Source organism: Polistes fuscatus, unplaced genomic scaffold (assembly GCF_010416935.1).
Source record: "Polistes fuscatus isolate 324 unplaced genomic scaffold, CU_Pfus_HIC Scaffold10, whole genome shotgun sequence".
Classification (NCBI taxonomy): Eukaryota; Metazoa; Arthropoda; class Insecta; order Hymenoptera; family Vespidae; genus Polistes; species Polistes fuscatus.
The window spans coordinates 1,296,749-1,312,301 of NW_025112998.1; the positions used below are offsets into that span (position 1 = coordinate 1,296,749).

A 15,553-nucleotide genomic window follows, 5' to 3' on the forward strand; every position below is an offset into this window, starting at 1 on the left:
ATAATATAATAACAAATCAAATTTATTCTTCGTTCGTACAAAAAAAATTTATTATCCCCATCTTTAGAAAAAAAATTCACATATTAGAAAATAAATAAAATATAATTCGTATAATAAAATATAAAAATGTGTGTCATATATATAATTATAGGTAATATATATTTTTTCCGTTAACGTTTCGTTTTATATTTTATTGCGTGTATACGAAACGTAACAACAATGAAAACACGCAAAGCAGTATCCTATAACAACAGCACGTAATAGAATACTATATAACTATTAATTACATTAGCCGATGAATTCCATTGTCTTCCGATAATAGTACGCACGGTCGTTCCATTCGTTTAAATTTCAACAATGACGTAAATATCATTCATCAACGACAAGAAAGAGACCAAAATGGACCATTAAAATTGATCACGATGTCGGTGCGATTAAATGTCGATCTTAATCATTGCTTAAATCACTCGAATGGTACATTAAACGTAACGCATTGGCGATTTATATTAGGAAGCAAGAATATCTCTCTCTTATTTTGGAGAGATTCCAATGAAAATGAATTATTTTAAATGTAACATACTTCGCAAGAAATAATTCGACAGAGAAATTTTTCTATAAAACTAACTAAATTAAAATGAAACGAATTGCAATTAGATCAACAATATTACGACTCGAATAAAAAGTGTTCCTAGAGAAAAGAATAATCTATTTTTAAATAGCAAAAAAAGAACTTTTGACCTATTTAATAATTATCGACCCATTACATTCCCGTATAATTTGACTATCATAGAAAACGATTATAATGAAACAATGTTTAACAAAATTGTTCATTCTTGTAGTAACCGAACTCTATCAAAAAGTTTCATCGAAGATCGATCACGTGTAGGTTTCTAAAGCGATGAATTACTTACTCTATTGTTCCCGATACCCGATCTAAAACATATGATAGTCATCTATCAAGTCTCTACGATCTAGGGAAGGAAGGTATGAGTATAAGCAAAGTATATTTCGAGTATACACTGTGCATAGGGTTCGGGATATCAATTTTATGTCTAGGCAGAACGATATCGGAGCACGCTCTTTCTCTCTTCCCTCTTTCTCTCGCTCTCTCTCGTAGAGCAAAACCGAAGGCGAGCCTTGTTTATGACTATATTAATTATTCCTATCGCGTATATTCCATGCCGGGCTCGTATTCCAGCACGTTGTACCACAGGATAGTCATACTCGCGGTCGCAGTTGCCACTCGCACTTGTAATACATCCCTGGTTTGGCTCGTTTCGTGCCAGCTCGACCGATATACATATAAACGTATACACATAGATACACATAGACAATTTCTATGACCCTTTTTTAACCGGAAATCGCTAACATTTTCATCTATCTTCTACAAATAAATTATCCGAAACGAAATGGTTTTCCAATCGCATTTCTCCATCCAACTACTACTTTTATTTTTTAACCGGTTTTTCGATAAATACGGTAGAAACGTTATAAAGCGTATCCAAATTACTGGATTGTGGCTACGGTCAGAAATTCTGTTTCTTTTTTTTCTTGTTTTTCTTTTTCCAGACTTGCTTCACCGATTCTCCGGATGTTTGATAATACGGTAAACGTTATTCGATGCAAACGATATTTCCACTCGAGGAAAAATACTTTTACAGATCCGATCGCGATCTTGAAAAATTGTAACGATCGTTATTAAGTACGGAGAATCCTGATTTCTAAGCCGCGATACCGATTTTCTATTCGAGAATCGACATCATTTTTTTTCCCTCTGTCTAATATTTAAATATTAAAGTTCTTTCATTTATGTGGGATGCGAGCGTCTCCAAGCCAAACACTTAAATAGGCATTCTTAAAAAGATTGGACGGTAGACCCTGGATAGCTCAATGGTTAAAGAGCAGTCGCCCGAAAAGCGGAAGATCCGGGTTCGAATCCCGGTTGTCCAGTCAGTCCTAACGGCCCAATTTTTTTCACGAATCCTACATTTATTTTCATAACTTAATCAGATGTAAGAACTTCTTGTATACTCGATATAATCTTTTATTTAATATATATATATATAAATTAAAACGAGAATATGATCACACACAATTTGAATAAACTACTCATGCGTATTGTCGGATAACGTCGAATAAGTCAAGTTAAAGTACGATCTTTATCCTTCGAATAATCCTATCGTATCCTATCGTATCCTGTGTTGGCATTCGCTTACATATATGTATTTCTAGAATATCTCGAGGAACACGGTTAGTGCATCGTCATCGATAGCCAAGCACGATACGCATCCGTGAACCGATAAATTGCCGCTGAGCGTTCACTCTTTCTCGCCTCGTAAACGAGAAAAACGGCGAGCGTCGAGTCTCATGGAAACGGCACGAATCCATTTAATATATCGTCAGACATCGCGAATGCCAGAAAAAGAGAGAGAGAGAGAGAGAGTTGGAGGAAACCAGGATCGGTCGTTCGATCGATCGATCGTTAAAAAAAACTTAGACCAGGATCGGTCATTTCCATTTCCTCCCTCTTGATATTCCCTCGTTGCATCTCGTAGCCGGAGATAAAAATTTTCCTGCCCAGCCCTCCGCCACCTGATGTAAGTGGGGGAAGAAAAAAAGAAGCAAATACAATACTCTTCGTTTTTTGTTTAATTTTAGAATTATATTTCACGTGTCTAGACGTTAACCCTTGTTCTACCATTTCCAAAATTATCCTATCGTTTAAATAATTTTCTTTTTTTTTTCTTTTTATTTTCATATAAATTTTCAATAAATTTTTAAAATGATTTAATTCGTTCATATTTTAATATATATAAATATATATAATATATAAATAAATATTTAACAAATTGATCATCTCGTTTATACATATCGAATTAAATTAAAATACGAATAATGAAAATAAATAAAAGTATAATTATTACATCCGATCGAACGAATTGATTTTTATTTCATGGCTTTTACACAATTTTGTTTTTCTTTTTCAACTTTCTTTTTATTTTATTTGCCTTCCCCATTCTTTTTACCCTTTTCTCTCTCACTCTCTCTCTCTCTCTGTTTTTGTTCTCTTCCTTGCGGACGATTAACGTGACAGAATGGGTTATTAAAAATAATCTCTCGTGATTTAAACGTACCTAGGAGTTTACGTCCTTCAGGATCGTTAGATATTATTTACGTGAGGGGACAAAATTTCATAGGATTTAATTGATCCTCCTTGGGTCCTACTCGGTATAAAAAAAAGGAAAAAAAAAAGAAAGAAAACTAAAACAGTTCCATTTAAGACATAAATAAACCGTGAGTTTAAAAAAAAATTCTAATAATCTTAAAAAATAGTTATAAACTGTCCCACGTTATCTTCTAAATATTTCATATCGTAATCGCAAACACGTCGGTTAAACTTCGAAACAACGCGATTAACTAACTCATTTTCCTACACACCAATTTTTAAATTTCATTAAATTAAAAAACAAAAAATAACAAATACATCCAATTAAAAATCCAATTAAAGAAAAAAATGTTCGATAATGCAACGTAAAAATATGTAAAGAAATTACATAATACTATATAATATAAAATTGATATATAATGGAAAGACCCAATTGGCTGAAAGGTTGGTTATTGTTATCCGTCGTTAATGTTAAATCGTGAACAATTCGTGAAATATTCATGGACGTTTTATAGCAACGTATACTATCTATCCGTACAAACACGCGTGTAAACGTGTGTGTGTACTCCTATATACTACTCGTGTATGTGTCATATACATCACAATGTATTCGCGAAACAAACGTGTCCGGATTATCCGCCATCGTATCGCCAAATTCGGTTTGAGATGTGAATGCGGAAGTAGAGTACAAGAGTGGGCATGCTGCTTCCTGGAAAATTTAACGCACTTGCATTTACATTTAGAGGAGTTTCTCCTACGGGCCACTGTGTGTTCACTTCTCCTCCACCCCCCATCCCACTCCCACCCCCAAACCCTTTTCCCTTTAGCCTTTCCTCTCTCTCTTACTCTCTTCTTACTAATCGGATTTGGAAAATGGTACTCGAAACCCGAGAGATTCGTTCTTAACGTTGTAAACATGCACTATCGAGCAAGCTACCAACTCGCGTACGCGCATCAGTTTAACATTAGTACAACCTAAAACGTAGGTTTCTCTTGCTACCGTTCGTAACATTGTTCTATTGTTAATAATATTGTTTCGTTAAAACCATATTCAACGATTTTCGATTGTTAAATGAAATTAATAAGCCTCGCGAATTGACGATGAACTTTTTTCGGTCGAGATTATTTTTTAGTAAAACACACACACACACAAACGTCCAACGAGTAGAGATAATTTATCAAAGTAAAAATAAGACAGATTCGATCATTTGTTCTCTAACAATTGATTATCTAATTAAATGAATACTTTTTACGTAATATTTCGACGTGATAAAAAATAATTACCATCCAATTGATTTGATTATTTAATTATGTGCATTTTTTTTTTATTTTTCTAGCTCCTAGCAGGCAACAATAATCCGTACACGGAGAAAGAACAAATCTTCGATCCCGCCATCGTAGCTACGAAAATTCGTTTCATACCCTACACGTCGCATATGCGCATGGTGTGCATGCGCGTCGAGCTTTACGGTTGCCCATGGATCGGTGAGTAATATTTATGCGATCACCCTAAGCCAGTAGAAAAAAAAAATAAATAAATAAATAATCTTTATTCGAGTTACTCCCCTTTTTCCCGGTTTCAAAGCGAAAACAAAAAAAAAAAGAAACAAGAAAATATAATCCTATCGTAAAACAAGCAAGCAGGGAGGATGAGGTTAGGGATGAGCGAGGAGGGGTGGTTTTTAAAAGAAATGTGATAAATGTTCGTTCTTACATTTAAAGTAACGTAACACGATGATCAACGCTAAAATATACGCGGGGTGGAGGGGGTGGTTGCGGGAAGGGGGTTTCACTTTCCTTTCCTTTCTTTTCCTTTTTTATTTTGATTTTCTTCTAGAGGGTCTGGTCTCGTATTCAATGCCTCAAGGAATAAAAAGGGGCTCGGAAGTTGACCTTTCTGATAGAACTTACGACGGTAGCGAGGAAGGGGGTTACCTCTCCGGAGGACTTGGTCAACTTGTCGACGGTCAGAAAGGTCCTGACAACTTCAGATTGGACATCAGTGGTAACGGTAAAGGTAAGACCTCAAGCCGATCCTTTCGTGCTTGATAAGATTACGGTTCCCGTTAGATTGTGTCCAGATTATTACGATAGAGACGTCTTACAATTAGTATGATTCAAGAGTTACTATTTCTATTCCTCTCTCTCTCTTTCTCTCTCTATCTATCTTTTACTCTCTCACTCATCATTCATCCATCTCCTAACTGATCTCAAGCTTACTTTGAGTGTATAAGATAAGTCGAGTGAAAGAGAATGTTTGAATATACTTGCTACTTGCTTTTAAGGGGGCTATACAGGGTGGACACTGATTTTATCATGTCGCGTAAGACACCTATCCAAGTATAAATGTGTATGTTCTCGTGATTAATAATCATAGTTTTTAATGAAATTTTCTAAAATATGTTATATAGTGAAATAATAAACTTATTCGTATTGAAACTCTCTCTCTCTCTCTCTCTCTCTCTCTCTATCGAAGTTAGATCAAAAGAGTCTTTAACATTATTATTATTATTGTTATTATTATATACCGCATAGACGAATAATAGAAAATTATATTGGGTATGATAATCCATCATTATCATTATTAATCTAATAATAATAATCCTTTATACGTGGGTATAGAAATTTCCTTCATTTTCATCATCGAATTTTGCATCACATTCCTTCTCTGTAATATTTGATCTCCATTTAAAGTTTCTCTACTTCTCTTTCTCAACTTCAGCGTATATTATATTCGGGATAAGATAGATAGATAGATAGATAGATACTACTACTACTACTACTACTACTACTACTACTTCCGATCATCTAGAATTTATTCAAAACTAGAAAACGTGGTTAGAGATATTTTCTTACCATTTTTTTTTGTTTCTTACATTACTTTCTTTCTTTCTCAATTATCAAACGTACATTTGGATAATATAACAAAAAATATTTTGCAACTCGAAACCAATGATTATCGAGATATACGATGATGATGATGATGATAATTAAAAAAATATACAAAAAGGTGGTAAAATTATGAACAAAACTATTTTAACGTCTTTCGTTAAATATCGTAAGTAAGAAAAATGAAGAAAATTTTGGAACCGATCGATAACAGGTGCGTTTGAGGAGATTCGAGAACGGCAAATATTCTATGCTAGGGAAAATAGTCTTCGCATCGCAACGAAAAAGGAAGAAAGGAAGGAAGGAAGGAAGGAAAAGCTTGGACCCTCGAATCCAAACGTGTTCCGCGGGTGGTGGCACACTCGAATCTGTTCCCCAATTTACATTTATATTGAAGCACCAGCTAGTCTGCAAGCCGCATTGCCTGTTTATCCGCTCTCTGGATACATTTGTGTCTTTCCATTTACGCCAAGGGACATCTCGCAGTTGCAGTAACAGTACTACCAGAACCCCCCACCCCCACCCCCTCCCCCTCCCCGCCCTACTACCTCCTACTGTCTGCATCTACTTCACTTTTCTTCCCCCATATCCTAAACTTTTAAACCCATGGCAATGCCACGTGTAAGATACTCGAGTCCCTCAGAAACACAACCTGTAAGAAACCCAAGAAGATTACTTCCCTATTCTATTTGAAATCGAAATAAAACATTATATTTCTTACGTTTCATTCCAACATTCTTATTACTATTACTATTATAATTGTACGTAGTTATATGTGTATAGGTAAAGTACACTCCTTTAATCCCAAAGATTTCAAATCCCCCATTAAACCAACTCTCATAACCGAACAGTTCGATAATGAATAAGATTACTTTGATCAGACTTAATCGTCTAACAGAATATATTCGTAATTATGAATAAAATATAAATAATCGTTAGCTTATATAACACACGATTCGTTAATTTTCTTTACGAAATTTTTTATTTTTTGTTTTTGTCCTCGTAATTTATCTTTGATCATCGTATTTGATGAGTTCTTGAATTTGACGAGAATTTTCTTTAGAAAAATATAAATAGTAAAGAGAGAGAAAGAGACAGAGAGGTGGAGAATCATCGTGAAGTAAGCATTAGACACACCTAAACATTGTTGCTTATCTTACGACCCTCGTGAAGCTTTAGAATTGATGGTAGATAGGGAACGAAGGCAGCGACGACAGGAAACTGGAAACTATTTACTCGTGGGACAATATTAAGGATGGTTGCCGTAGTAATAGTAGGTACTAGTAGTGGTAGTAGCAATAGTAGTAGTAGTAGTAGTAGTAGTAGTAAAGACTCTATGGAGGTTTATATGAAAGACGGATAAGTCAAAGCGATATAACACACAGGAGAAGAACCAAGGACTTGGTATATTCTCAACGAAGGGTGGAAGGAACTGAAGGATGAGCTCTTGTCGAAGAACGATCCGAATTGTCTGAGGGATTCGAGCACATGCATCACGTAAACTACGACACCATTGAAATTTCTCAAAACATTTAATAAACTTTCTAACGTAAATAAATAAATAAATAAATAAAAAATATATATAATAAAAGAAAAAAAAAGAAAGAAAGTATAACGAAGATGAGTAACGCAAGACAGAGTAAAAGGTCTAATGGTATTTTTCCTTCCTATAATAACTCGAAGTTATAACAAAGAGCCAAGATATTGCTTTATTCGTCGTCTAGGATCGTAAATTAAAAGCTTCATTTTGTCTTGTATCATTTGCAGTATATTAAGCTCATTATTAATTAAACTCATTAGCCCCGTTGCACCGTACGGGTACAAAACCTGATAATGAAAATATTAACACCGATAAGGTAAACATTTTGCAAGCAAATTAAACTCGGGGAAAAAAAACTCGGGACTCGGTAATTCTGTTCTCTCTTGATTTCTCTTTTTTTTTTTTATTAACAAATTAAAATATGTATTCTTATTAATTAATGCTATTTACGTATCTCGCGATAAAATTACAGCAATTCTAAATGAATAACGTATCACATTGACGTTACATTTAATACGAAGGGAAAAAATTGAATATCGAAATGAAAATCAAGGTCTCGAGATTAAATATAAATAAAAAAAAGAATATATTTGTTAAATATAAATATTTATATTTATATCATCTCTCTCTCTCTCTCTTTCAAGTGAAAATAATGAGAGAGAATCTACTTTTATCTTTCAACGTTGAGTTTTGTCGAGTCGTTTGCAAGTTCATTTTCAATCCCCGTGTATTTCTGTAGGTCGGAAAAACGTGTTTTTTTCCCTCTTATGCGTACGCAACTGGTACAAGGAATCTAATGGCAAAAGAGCAAGCGCAATAACGGCTTTTGTGGTTGTTCCGTGCCACGAAAACTCTTGCATTCAAAGTTACGTTGTTTTTACAACAAAGAGAGCTAGTATCTGGTAGATGTCACGTGAGAGTGAACTAACTCGGCAACGATAATGATGAAAATGTACTAAATTAGAAAGAACGGGGAGAAAACCCCAGAAACGAAATCGCGTCTAGTACTACTTTCCAACATTTTGTGTTCAATTTTTGTTAGAAAATCTAGGACGTCATTTAACACGGAACGATTTTATTACTACGACTTATCAAATTTAAATGAGATCCATCGTTTAATTAGAATGAAAGTGTACCGATATGACGTTAAATAAATTCGTTATAATTTGATATTACAGTTATATATATATATATATAATATGTATATATATAATATATATATAATATATATATAATATATATAATATATTATATATATATATATATATATACGGTAAATACGGTAATTCTGGACACATAAGTTTTCAGAGTTAGTTGAATCACTGAACCGTTTATTTTGAAAGTGGCCTAACTCCATTTATACTTACGAAGAAGAAGAAAGAAAGAATATATTTGAGAAGTTTTGGAATTTGGGAGATTTTAATAAACAAAATATATTGCATTACGAAGCTATCGTGCGCAAAATTGTGAAACGAAGACGTCAAAAGAACGGAAAAGGCTCGCCAAGAAATTGGAGTTTTAGATAGTTGTTAAATACTAAAAACGGAAAAGTTACCGTTTGTAAAAAGTTCTTTTTCGATACATTTAAATATGTTGGATGCGTTTTGTCAAAAATGAACCGTATAAAATTTTCTATAAGACATCGATGAATGAGAACGAAAATTTGAAAGTCCTGAATTTAATACCACGTCGGGGTAGACAAGAAAGTTCGAAAATATTGTATTGACTGTATAAAACTATAAGACAAATTACAACCGCAAAATTCAAGGACATAATTGACTTATTACGATATATACCACCGGAACATCATGATTTCTTTAAACCCCTTTCACATAAACAAAATGAAAAAAAATAAAAAATTGTTTTGTAATTTATGTTTGTAAAAAATGTTTTTAATCGCATAATTTATGTTTTTGAAGTGTTATAAAGATATGTAAAATAAAATAAGTATTGTTTTTTCGCAATTTGAAGCATCTTAAATTATGTTGAATGGACTTCGGTTCCTTCAAATTTTATAACGAATCTGGTTGTTAATTTTGAAAGTGGCCTAACTCTATTCTTGGTAAGAAAACGCATATTATTTACTTAATAATTGCCATTATTTTAATAGGAACTGTAAATTGAACACCTTTAGATACACTTAAGCAACATAACTCATTGTTATTCTTTACGTATATTTTTAATTGCATTGAAACGCAAACCTTTAAATATCTCAATTTAAGGTTAAATGGAGTTAGACCACTTTCAAAATAAACGGCTCATATATATATATAGATCGAAGGATGCTTAATGAACACCTCGAGAAAATTTATTTTTAAAACTAATTCGATTTTATATGGCTGTTAAATTTGAAGAGTAAATGTTTTAAATGATAGCTCTTCCGCGAACGAATGCGCGTCGATGTGTATGAATCTACGAATATATATACAACTATTATATATATATATATGTATTATTGTGTGTATGTGTATGCGAAAAAGAGAGAGAAATTTTTATACGCGTCATCCGATACCGCTAAATCTTCAATCGAGATGAAAACTCGCATTGGCCTGGCGTACAGAGAGAGAGAGAAAGAGAGAGAGAGAGAGAGAGAGAGAACGTAGTTTCATAATTAAATCAACAATATAATGAAAACGCGGTTATCCATTTGCGATCAAATTCGCGTCACGTAGGAGCCGTCACTTCGCTACGATCACGCGAGACGTTTCATTTTTCGTTGGTACGTGCACCGATAAAATTATCGGATATAATACTTTTCAGGGAACGCTATACCCGGGACGAAACTGTAGTGGAAGGTAAATCGGGAAGGGATGCGTTGGGTTGCTTCAATAAATTTACTTTTTTTTATTCCCCTCCCTTTTCCCCTTTCTCTCTCTCTCTCTCTCACTTTTCTTTTCATCCTACATTTTTCTTTTTTTCTTTTTTTTTTTACTAACTTCATAGAGACGGCTAAATTGACAGTTCCGTTCCTGTCTCGCATCGAAAAAAAAATAAAAAACGAGTACTTTTTTAAAAGTATTCTAAATTGATAATAAATGTGTATGTATTGTATATATATATATATTTATTTTCTATATTTTTCGAATATAAAATCGGAATAAAAAAAAGTAAATAAAATTAACGACTGTTAGTCGACGATAGTCGTCGTTCGGTTTGATATCAAATAGACTTTATTATTCATTTCCTCTGATATTTTATTATCTCTTTTTCTTTTTCATTCGGTTTTTTATTTTTCAGGATACGAATGGGTAGGATGGAAAAACGACACGCCAAACATGTTGGGCAAACCAGTCGAGATAACGTTCGAATTCGATTATTCAAGAAACTTCACTGCCATTCACCTGCATATGAACAATTATTTTACCAAAGACGTGCAGGTAAATCTATTTATTTTATTTTCTGTCTGCCAAAAAAACAAAAAATAAATAACAAAATCTGTTCGTTCAATTATTATTATTATTATTATTATTATTATATTATTATTATCACTTCATATCTGTGTGCGTTGTAATATACAAGATTAATTTAAAATACGAGTTAGAAACTCTCTGTTTAAACGAAGACGTTGGTGCTTTAACGCGTCAAGCCAAACAAAGTCTTCTTTGTCTTCTAACACGGCTGGCATTTCACGCTTGAAACCTTCGTAGGTATTCTCATACGCTAAGGTATATCTCGGCGTTGGTGGAAACCAGTTTAACGGGGAACCTGTCCATTTCTCTTACATACCAGACCTGGTGTTGGAACAAGCTCGCGAAGTTACAATAAAGCTTCACTCGCGTGCCGCTCGTTTTCTAAAGCTTCAACTATATTTCGCGGCAAGGTGGATCATGCTCAGCGAAGTAATCTTTGAATCAGGTAAGACAACACCTTAAACGAATTCGATATACATATTATAATCATTTTCAAATATCAAAAACAATCAGCAATATTCGGTAATTGAATTTATTCATTATCAATGGTCGAGAAAATCTGTATAACGAATAGTTGACATTGTAAGAACAAGTTTACAAAGTATGCTAAAAAAGTTGAGATCATGTAGCCCATTTTTTAAGGGGTATATGGGTGCCCGAAACTGCACCGATCAACAATTTGTTTGAATTAGAACCAAGTCCTAAAAATTGGTTAATCGCAAATAGTTGTTTTTATTCTATGTCAAAAATTCTAGGAGTAATATATCTTTTGTATAATTAATTACTCCCGTATATAGTTTAACGTTTGTGGATTAAACTTTTTTACAATAATAATTCTTTTTTTTTTTTTTTTTTTATAAGTAACCCTTTGTATAACAGCGATGCTAGAAAATATCTACTAGAAACATTTTATCGCTTGGACGAATATCATTAATTGTAATCTTGTTGATGTGTGCAGTTATCTCAGAATGGAACAACACTGACGACGAGGAAGCCAAGAACAAAAGTTCCATTGTACTGGCGACTGGCAGCCCCTATCAGAATAACGAGGGTCCGTTGCAAAGGGACGAAGTGAAGGCCACTTTTAATAAGGAGGAAAACAACGATAACGCCTGTGAGTTTTTTTCCCGGTATCAAGCATTGTTTCTTTGAATACACTCTTATGCTTTTTCGCGAACGTTTAACAAGCAAAATATTACTAGGTTTTGCGCTATGATAACGTATGCAGTTAGATAAAAATAAGTAATATACAATTTGTAGGGAAAATGTCCAGCCGATAATTATCAAGAAAATATATTAAAGAAATCTTTAAATTAATTAAAAGAAAACAAAAAACAAATGATTAATTTGAAATTCGTAATACAAGTAATTTCGTATAACAAGTTAATTATTAAGAAAATACCGCGTTACATGTTACGAGTCTTATTCGATTGAAATAAAAAAAAAAAGAAAGAAAAAGATAAATCAATTGCTAAATTTACAAGGAAATCGTTTGGAAATTAGGAAAAAACACGCTAGAGGAGAATCATTCCCTGGTTGTTTCCCTCTTTATTATAAGGTCGACTGACGATGGAAACTATACAGCCAATTAGCACGATTAATTTCTTTCTCGACTTTCTTCCTTGACAGTCTCTTCAGCCGTTAGTATCGGTGTCCTTCGAACTTTTTTAAAAGGATAGCTAGGGAAAGAGAAAAAGATCAAAGTTTTCCATTAATATCTTCCATCGCGAGTTTTTCTTCTCGAAAAAAAAAGAAGAAAAAAAAAACAAAAAAAAAAAAGAAAAGAGAAAAGAAAAAAGGGAAGAAAAATAAAGACAAGATCTTTATCATTTTCCTATCCTTCTTTATCAATTTCCCATCCTTGGTATCTTTGTAATAGAACCGAAAAGAAAAATAATAAAAAAGAAATCTCTAAAGTGAATTTAATAAGTAGGAGTTTTCTTATTTAAAAATGAAAAGAAAATGTGGAAGACAGAGAGAGAGAGAGAGAGAGAGAAAGAAAGAAAGAAAGAAATAATGAACGAAGAGAATGAAAAATCAAAGTGGACCTTTTTTCTATGTCTTCTTCTCTTTCTATTGTTTCATTTTAAGTATGACATGTCTAATGTTTCATTACACGTTGCTCCATATTTGCACCCGGGGTAAAAGTATTCATCCGTTCGTGTAATAATACGCGAGTAAAAAGCGGAAAAGTACGAGGGAAGGAAAGGAAAGGAAAGGAAGGGAAAGGAAGGGCAGGGAAAGGGGGGTAAACGAGAGAAAGAAAATAGGAGAAAGAGGTAAACTAGAAAAGGAGAAAAGTAACGACACGCTTTTCTCGGAACCGAGCCACGTTTCGCGCTGGCTGTAACGTTAACAAACGACGCACTGCAAAAGCTTCAAAAGAGGCTTCGTTTCACCTACCTCCGGAGTAGTAATAACTTAAAGGGAAATGAAGTTACCAATCGCGAAAGTTCTCCTTTCTCGAAAATGCGGGCTCATTTCATTTTTCCCCCTCCTCCTTTCTTTTTCTTTCTCTTTATTTTTTTTTTTTAATTTCCTTCCTTTTCTTCCTATTTTCTTTTTATTTCGACACTTGGCAGCAAGGCGAAAAGGTACGAATTTAAGTTAAATTTCAATTCGTTTTAATCATTTCGCTATAATTTCCCCCTTTTACGTTTTATTTTTCTTTTCTTTTTCTAACGCTAATACTAAATTGCACAATAAATCTTAATCCTACTTAACGTACGGACAAAATGTATCCGCTTACGAAAAAAATCATCATTCATTGTAACTTTTTATTTTTATTATTGTTTCTGTTTCGTATCATCGGACATTAAGTATCGTTTAAAAAAATATCAAAATTACGGGAAGAAAGAGAAAGATAAAAATACTATATACGACGTGTTCATTTATCTAAAACGGTGGTGTGACGTTTGTGAGAAAAATTCAAGTTAACCTGAGCCAAGTTTTTATGAGGGAGGTTAAACAACAAAAAATTCAATAAAGGTACGACATGAAATATGTTGAAATAGAGTACTTACTCTCGTCATACGTACATACATACATACATACATACATACATACGTATATATATATATATATATAAGTACATACATAGATAGAACCGGGGATGAAATCAGTTGGATCGACAGTACATAGGATAGGCCGAACATTTTGTAATCAGATCGATCGATCGACAAGGTGCCGCTCAACCGGAGTATAGGTTGTGAGCTTCGCGTCCAGCACAATCATCATTATCGTCCTATCGTGCATTATGCGGGTCTGCTTGTAACGATGCTTCCCACCGTAATAGGACGCGTAGCCTTATGCGTTAGGTGACCACTTTGTGTGATGTGACGGCTTTATAAGTACGTATGTACCGTTCGTATACGTATTGCACATAAATTTATGTGCCTTAGCATAAACGAGCATCATCCTAGATATATCTATTCCATATATATATATAATACGTTTGAACTTTCCTATCCCATGGTCATAAGGAAAATTACCGATATTATGTGTTTCTCTTTGATATTTATTTAAAAATATTCTTATCTATTTTTTTTTTCTTTTCTATTTCTATATAATTTTTCTATGAATACATCGATCAACTCGCGTGGTTTTATTTATAACTCTTCGTATGGTTTTATCGTCAATTAAAATTATATTCGATAAAAATAATAATAATTTATTATTCGAGTAATCGAATATGACAATAAGATAACGTCTAGTTTATAAGATTATTATTTTATTTGACGGTTATATTTATTCTTAGATATTCTAAAATTGTAAAAAGAAAGAATACCTGGCAGGTAGAAATTCTATTCTTTACTAAACACACGTAGGCGTAGGATGTCCCATTATTGAGTATCGATGCATCTAGAAATATAACATACTTGTCCGTGTTTATTTACGTTTATTTGCGTAACCATAGCCTACGTTGCAGTACGTATCTCATGTTTATGAACAGAAACGTTATCAAGAATTATTGAAGAACGTCGGACTAGAAAACGAAATGTGTTTTCAACAGCCTTGAGAAATACATTGCATAAACGAAACAACGTCATATATTATTTTATTCATTTTTATTTTTATTCCCCCAGTCGAAGTATTAATTTATTATAAAAATAAAAATGTATTTAAATAATAGATTATTATTATTATTATTATTGTTATACGATTAAAATAATGGTATAAAATGTTTAATTAACAATATTATACTATTACGTTACGAAAGATAAATCGTTAGTGCAACAAGTATGACTAAATATCGACTCGTACTACTTAAACTTACAATATACTTATTTCAGTTCCAGATAAAAAACAAGAGCCAGAGACTAAACAATTCGTTGGATTAGTCATCGGAATCTTAACAACGGTGATCATAATGCTTTTGGCAGCTATCATGTTTATATTCTATCGGAACCGTAGACTCAAAGCTGCATTAGCACCTTCAACATTTTACGATCAACAGGCCGATCTAAAGGTAAACTTATTTTAACGAACAAACAATTTTCTAACTTAGATAATATGATAATTACTCGAAATGATCTCTTTATTAAAAAA

At 33.1% G+C, this 15,553-nt stretch overlaps 1 protein-coding gene across 1 annotated transcript in view; it reads left to right on the forward strand.

The window, feature by feature from the left end:
- Window positions 1–15,553, forward strand: part of LOC122526141 (discoidin domain-containing receptor 2) — a 147,765-nt gene that overhangs the window by 108,411 nt on the left and 23,801 nt on the right. Inside the window, exons 7-12 of the mRNA XM_043649350.1 lie at window positions 4,504–4,651; window positions 5,004–5,183; window positions 10,833–10,972; window positions 11,243–11,450; window positions 11,964–12,119; window positions 15,298–15,473. Of these exons, the coding sequence (XP_043505285.1) occupies window positions 4,504–4,651; window positions 5,004–5,183; window positions 10,833–10,972; window positions 11,243–11,450; window positions 11,964–12,119; window positions 15,298–15,473 (1,008 nt within the window). The remainder of the gene's footprint in view (window positions 1–4,503; window positions 4,652–5,003; window positions 5,184–10,832; window positions 10,973–11,242; window positions 11,451–11,963; window positions 12,120–15,297; window positions 15,474–15,553) is intronic.